The sequence below is a fragment of the Branchiostoma belcheri genome, unplaced genomic scaffold (assembly GCF_001625305.1).
Source record: "Branchiostoma belcheri isolate BF01 breed outbred unplaced genomic scaffold, Haploidv18h27 scaffold16, whole genome shotgun sequence".
NCBI classification, from domain to species: domain Eukaryota; kingdom Metazoa; phylum Chordata; class Leptocardii; order Amphioxiformes; family Branchiostomatidae; genus Branchiostoma; species Branchiostoma belcheri.
This window is the reverse complement of record NW_017803046.1, coordinates 3,048,654-3,055,929: the sequence shown is the minus strand read 5'-3', so window position 1 is coordinate 3,055,929 and position 7,276 is coordinate 3,048,654. Positions and strand designations below refer to the sequence as shown.

Sequence of the window (7,276 nt, the reverse complement as noted above, 5' to 3'; positions counted from 1 at the left end):
AAACGTTCTTATGTTTACGCTGACCTATGTAAGGTTTACTTTACGTTTTAAGACGGATATTGATTAATTAATATCATCATGTAGTGAAATGAGAAGGACCGTCACTTAAAACAACGTTTGTGGTCAAAGACGTATTTACGTTCATTCTAGACTCCTTTATATGGCGAACTTTTCATACAAATTTAGGTTACGTCAACCATGTTAATGTAGTCATGGTGCTTAGAACTAGCAAAGGATCAGTGACAGGGCTGTACTATATCCACGGGGGCGATTTATGGGGCTGCAGTTCCTCATCAATAATGCAAAATGCCCTTACCTGTAGACTCGTCAATTGCTCCACGTGCGCTTGACTCTTCTTGTGCTCCGTCTGACCCTTCTTGTGCTCCGTCTGACCCTTCTTGTGCTCCGTCTGACCCTTCTTGTGCTTCGTCTGACCCTTCCTGTTCTTCGCTTGACTCTCCTAACGTTTCGTTTGACTCTGCCTGTGGCCCGCTTGACTCTCCGAATCGACTCTCCACCGTGCTTACTCAGTAGAGTTAAGACCATTTCACGATCCCCCAGCAATTTGGGCGTCGACCGCCTTAGCAACACATAGATACAACCTTTGACCCTGAATTTTCCAGATTTCTCCTATTGTTTGATAATTGCCCTGACCCTGCCCAGTGTGAAAACATTGCAAGAAGGGTGCCGGTGGACCAGGTGAAGTGATACCTGGCCTCTGTGGAGTGTGAAATGTTTGGCTGTCTGGGAACAGTGCTGGATGTGTATTATAATTGACAAAGGATTCATATGTCTAGTGTTTCTAATTTGTGTGATTCCCAGATCTGAACATTACACACTGGTCGATTTTTCTTTTAAATGTGACATTTTCATTGCAAATAGCCAGACAAGGCATAAACCTATAACACTCAGAGACTTTAGTAAAGGAGAACCTGGGTATATTTATAACACCAGGGGTACTGTTGATAATCAAAAGTCTAATAACCCTCCATGTTTTTCTGGATTTGATGCCGGTTTTGTTTGTTTTGATGAGCAATTTTTATTACAGGACGTAGGAGAGTACTCTTATACTAGTGTTTAGACTAGTGGTTTGACATACTGTAGATAAAACCTTTCACACACTTTCTTTCGAATTTTGAAAAGTTGTAGTAGCAGCTCTATAAAACCCTTTTGCGTCGGAGAACAACAGACGATAAACTGGATAGAGAGTGCGCCAGTGTAATCAACTTGTTAAAAAGCTTGCGCCAACCAAATTATAGTTATACTTTTTTATGTTATCGACTTGTTCCTTACGTTGTTGTAGAGTATGCTGGATCAAGAAATGGATTTTTGATAAAGTAGTATTTTTCTAGTCTTACAATGTACTAGTACTTTGAACCCTGAAACAATGGTTGTTTATTGCTGATAAACCAAGCCAAGCTGGCTGTCTGGCACTAGCAGGTAAAGGTGTGGACAAGCCGTGAACTGCCTATTGTTCTCCTCGGGTAGTCTGGTCCCCTACAAGGAAGGTGCTATGTCAACAAGATAATTGGCTGTATTGTCCACTTATCCCAACAAAGTGATCAGATTTCAGTTCATAAGAAACCAGAAGTTCAATTTTTGTGATCTTATTTTTGCCCTAAAAGCGCATCCACACACAACATTCTTTTGAGTTGCTGAACACATGTATAGAAAGTAGACAAGTTGTTCTAAAACATTGTGTCGGGCCCAGAGTGCACAACATTTCCAAGACTTTGCTGACCCTGTATGAATATTGCAAGCATGTGATTTTTGCCAAAACTCTGAACATATTAGATAATATCTCTGTTGTAATAACAATGATACACCTGGGATCGATGGGATGTTATAGAGTTTTTACTGACGAATACATACATACCAAATTTGTTTGAAAAAAGGTTTGTCTAGGGGTCCCGCTGGGCACTTGAAGTTTATAAATTTAGATGTGCTTATTATATCAATATAATAATATTGGCAAGTTATTCACAAAATTTATGTAGGCAGAGAGTTTGCCTTTGACCTTGTGCTTTAGTAGTTGTCGGAAATGTCAGAAAATAACCACCCAATAAGTGTACATTACACTTGAAAGTTGGGCTGTCAGTTAATGAGGCAGGGAGGCTCAGGGAGGGGGACAATGGTCTTAACTCTATTGAGTACGATTTCCGCCATAAGCTCTGTGGAAATGGAAGTTGCTGCACATGTACTACATGCTGATGTCAGGTCCTCGTGCAGTTGGGCTCTGCTGACGGTCTTGTTTTCCAAGCTTTCCACTCTCAAAACGATCGAATCCACCATTCCTAGCACGTCTGAGCTGTCGTTCATAGTATTGAGGGCCGCCTCCAACCCGTCCTGCCTTTCGTCTACAGCCAGAATCTTGTCATCCAACTTCTTTAAGACCCCTAGGTCCTCCCTGATGACTTGCAAGGAAATGTTCATATTGTCCAGTCTTTCCAGAAAATCGCTTTTCTCCCTCAGTTCTTCCACCTGGTTCTCTTTGTACTTCCTCTCAAGGGCGAGGACTCGGCTGTCAATGGTAAGGAGGCGTTTGTCAAGGCCACTCAGAACGTCTGTAAAAAAAACAAATCTTTTGATGTTAAAAGTTAAGATATGTAAGGTTAGACTCTGGTCGGGTAGCATCGGAGATCCCGATATAAGACTGTCATACTTCAATATTTAGTTTGAAGCATGACAACAAAATTCCTGACCATTTTGCAATAATTTTATTTGCAAAATATTTCACTGAGGACAATATTTCTTTTAAACATCTTGAACAATGAGCGGCTGTGTAAAAAGTTTTGCACAAAATATACGATATGCAACAAAATGTTTTAAAAGGATATTAGAATTAGTTCAACGTTTACGCTGGCTTATTCATTTATTCTATCCGTGTACTTTACTGGCACAATTTTATCCGTCGTTCATTAAATCAGGCTTTCCAAGTGGGTTCCTACTAAATCAAATATACATCAACTTTTTAAGAAAAGAAAAATTAAGGAACTCACAACAAGAACCGATTCCCACTAATGAAAGTTTATCCGACTTACCTTTGAAAGCAGTCATTGTCTCTCGTATGTTCTTCATATTGGCCTCGAGTTCACCAAACTTTTCAGCAGTCTGGAGCTCTCCTACAAATTTGATACAGAAACGGATCAAGAAATTCTCAAGTTTCCACTTTGCTAATTACTTTACCAAACCAAAGTTGTTGTTTTTTAAAACTTAGATATGAAGTGATGTTTAACGAACCTTCTGATTCAGGTTCCATTGATGCAGATAACACGCCGGTCTGGTCTTTTAGAAGGCCGACAAGACTCATCATCATCACCATGGTTACCACGCACTTTACCGCCATTCTATATAAGAAAGGGGAATAGAATTAAGACAGTGTGACACATTTCCTATTGCAATACATCTCTTGACGTCTTTTATATGCTGTCTTACATGTACGAGTGAGGTTCACACAGTGTCTAGCCACTCTACAAAATTACAACGCCAAATATGATTTCCTTTTCAACGGATGTCGTGAGCCGAAATCAGGACTACTCAAGACCCACTTATCAATGATATATGACAAGGAATCGACGGGCCACGTTTAACAAAACAAAATCAAACCTCGCGGTTCCTTGAAGCGCTTGTAGCTGTAGTACTAACTTGGCCGTATGTCAGTGTCCACCTGGACGTCTTGTGTGTGTGTATCTGTCTGTTGACTTGCTAATTTTGTTTCAACTGATTCCCATGGATTTGACTATACTGAAAAACCTAATGGAATTTTAACCAAAGTCGTTCGTAAACAACCATTTTGTTACAACTGAACTAATTACCTCGGTCTTGGTTGCTTGACGACGCCGATATACACTAATAAGTCGTTTGCAAAGGAATGAGAAACGACAATTTGGAACTGACGCACGGTAACTAGGAAATTATAAAGGAATCTGTTCTTGGTACACCAAAAGACGTCATTAAATCAACCAGCGATGCGGCTCCTTTCTTCGCAATTTCTTTTGCTAATCAGGCTGGCTTGAACAGAACTAACTGGACCAATGACGTTCTACAAGAACGTCCTTGATTGGACGCACCTTCTATGAACTTACGAAGGGGTGTAATTAGGAGTTTGTCGCCTTTTCACAAGCAATACTCCTTGTCAAATTAGTTTCTAAACATCCCTTCTCCTAATCACAATGATTTTTGTTTGCTCCAGCGACCGTCAGCCCAAGGTATGGGCCAGTACGGGCAACGCGCGTGCCCTGTACGTACCGGTACGTACCGTGCGTAAGCAGCACGTTTAAGTACGGCCTGCATACGGTAAAGTGGCAATCGCTCAGAGATCGAACGTGTCATTGACATTGTTTCAGAGTTAGACCTGCATAGATATGCATTTCTGTTGTTTTACATCAACTCAATCGCTCAAAATGTGCTAAAGAAAACGATGGATACCGAGGGGAAGATGTTTGGCCTACAATATGTTATCCTTTATAATCAGACAGCATAGTGATTTAAGTATAGTTAAAAGACAAACAATTGTTCCTCCCCTTTTGTGATGAGTAATTTAACCTTAATGTACAACAATACAACGTAATGGAACATACGTATACCTTCCCATGAGGAAACGTATTACTAAGTATTGAGTAGTAAGGGCCACAAAGCCCCACCTTTTCTTGTTCTCTATAAAAACAACATGCTGTGGTGTGAACCCCTTTGAAGAGCACGTTTACAAAGGTCCAATAAACACTTCCCTTAGCTGTAAGTCCGTGCTAAAGAGCACGTCCTAACACCTGCCCGTGTGTAACAAATAACCTGCAACTTGATCCGGGCCATTCATTGTGCAGAAACTGAACAGTACACCTAGGTGTGTTGGTAATAGGTTAGCCATTGATCTTAAAATACCCCTGCTGACGGTGGGTACAGGTCCCGGGGAAGCCCCACCGGGAACACAACCAGAACACACGGATGGACAGACCATCAGACGGCGGGTAACGGGACAAGACGAGGACGGTATGTACGCTAGCTGGCAGAGCTCGAGAGCGACATTTTATCACTAACATGTTTCACCATTGTTCAGCAAATAGAAATGGCAAGGCTATCGTTTGAAGTCAACTTGTTTGAAAAAAGCCAACCAGGGGCCATCTGGTCATGTTTAATAGGTTATACAAACCTGGTCACTTATTAACAATAGAGTGAGTTTTGTCGCCAGTGTAAACCTAGTAGTAGTCAAACTACTTTGGTTGTGATCTAAAGTACGGGTGTTTTTGTCCTGGGTACTGAGATATACTGGTACAGAAGGTAAGAAGAAGTCATCCTGCCGCGATTACAATTTCTAAGAGTTAAAGAAGTTAATAATGTTATACCAATTTGTATCGTTTGATATGCTGAGTGAATTGCCTCGATCTGTTCTATACAATAGATGGCGTCACCGGAGCGCACTTGGAAAATCAAGACAACGATCACGAGAGAAAAAATCAAGGGAATCACCAAAAAGACCTGGTCTACAAAATGTTCCCATCTCCTGCCCCGAACAACACTGCGGACCACGACTGCCTACTCTCAGAGAAAGACCGGTACAGAGTCAGAGGACGTCAAGGTAAATTATGCAGGCAGCAACAAAGTCTCTCCAGTTCCCTCTGTCCTGGGTTGTTCTCTGTATACCAAGTGTCATGGATTGAAACTCTTCAGTTCTTTTGCAACGTACTGTTCTTCGCCAAGTGATCTTAGGCCGTCCTTCTTTTCTCTTCTCTTCAGGTGTCCAATGTAGTGCTATTCTTTAGTCCATTTGGTTTTTTTTATCAGCACGTCCTATCCATATGGTCGTCGGTTTGTCGAAAAATTCAGTTGTATTGTGACAGAAAAAATTGCCACAGCGCCTTGTCGACGGTATGTTCTGTCCTAACCTTAATGCTAAAAACTGTACAGAAAAAATACAATCTTACGACGTATATATGTGCTTGCTTTTACGTAACCATGCTTTCAGGTAAGCTAAACGTTTCCCAACGTAGACTTACATGCAGCTTAACATAAGGTGAACATTAAATCATACTCAAACGCATATTTCATGTTTTGTATTTCATTTCACGATTGTTTTGAAAGCAAAATTCTTATGTTGCAACAAGGAAGCAATTCTATCTGGTGCCAACACCCGGAAATGTCTGCCATTTCTGTAAAGCATTTAGTGACATCGTTATTGATCTGTTTGCCTTGTGGGAAGGGTTGGCGCGCACGTGTATTGTTGGCCTGGTATGGTTGACAGCATGTCGTCAATGGGTAACGTGATATTGACCGGACAAGCTGAGACAGAGCATCTAGACCATTCATCGATAACAGAATCTAAATCATAGGGAAAGTCCCGTTAGTTTCCACACGGCAGTCTTGAGCTTGAATTTCAGATCTTTGCAGGTATATTTGAAAACTATGAACTGCCCTTGCGCAAAGTGTAGTCAGTTTAAAGTTGTCCTGACTTGAACACAAGCAATACTGTAATGACACCGCAAATGAAAATAGGAAAGATTGTGTAATTATGAATTGTGAATTAATTGTGAATCTAGATTAATTAACCAAGAGATTTATGTTACAAAAACAGTAGTAAATGTGATAACCATGATACAGATATCTAAAATAATATAACTGCCCTATCTGCCACACATATGCACACCCTCGCATATCAGACTGTAATATTGTGCCACTCAACATTTTTTCAGCAATTAACATTTTGTTTGTATAAGGATATTGATAACTAGTCTCAAAATTTCTTCTATTCCAGGCATCACAAAAATGCCCCGTCATATTGCCCAGCTCCGTCGTAAGTATTACTTTCATGGCCTTTCACATCACATGGTCGCTACGTACAATATGTGCCTGCAAATAATTGGCTCTCAAATGTGATGGAACATTTCCTGCTGAAGGCTGCACGTCATAAGTTTCGTTTTTAGTTTCCTTATTGGGGTAGCTTTACCCCCCTCCAAGTATTACAATAACTTATTTAAGTCTACTTCAGAATTTTCTGGCTTACTTGAACTGGGAATATATACACACCCCAGGGGAATACCATAAGTTTTGTTTTTGTTGTTTTTCCAGCCGTTTTTAATCTTGTGTGTACGATTGCTTACGGTGTGTCGTCATTGTTTAAACACAGGCCACCAGCGCGCAGAAGGAGAAGAGGCAGGCGTGGCAGCTACTTCTTCCTCCTGCTTATAGTGACCAGACAGACGTGAGTGTACAAACATCTTTTTTTAATTAACTCGAGTTGGACGTTTATTTTGAACCTGAAATAGTAAGAGATATCTGATAACAT

General features: G+C 40.7%; 1 protein-coding gene across 1 annotated transcript; it reads left to right on the top strand.

Annotated features, from left to right (window-relative positions):
- The first annotated feature begins 4,172 nt into the window (after positions 1–4,172).
- LOC109465914 lies at positions 4,173–7,179 on the top strand. Its single transcript, XM_019763401.1, has 5 exons — positions 4,173–4,250; positions 4,821–4,986; positions 5,396–5,572; positions 6,746–6,784; positions 7,118–7,179. Exons 1-5 carry the CDS (start codon positions 4,173–4,175, stop codon positions 7,177–7,179), a joined length of 522 nt encoding a protein of 173 aa, XP_019618960.1.
- The last annotated feature ends 97 nt before the right edge of the window (positions 7,180–7,276 follow it).

Bases quoted from the DNA above. Each gene is read 5' to 3' on its own strand.
- LOC109465914 (XM_019763401.1), top strand. From the start codon at position 4,173: ATGATTTTTGTTTGCTCCAGCGACCGTCAGCCCAAGGTATGGGCCAGT. The intron at 4,987-5,395 runs GTATGTACGCTA...TCTATACAATAG, and splicing joins AACGGGACAAGACGAGGACG to ATGGCGTCACCGGAGCGCAC. The intron at 6,785-7,117 runs GTAAGTATTACT...GTTTAAACACAG, and splicing joins TCATATTGCCCAGCTCCGTC to GCCACCAGCGCGCAGAAGGA.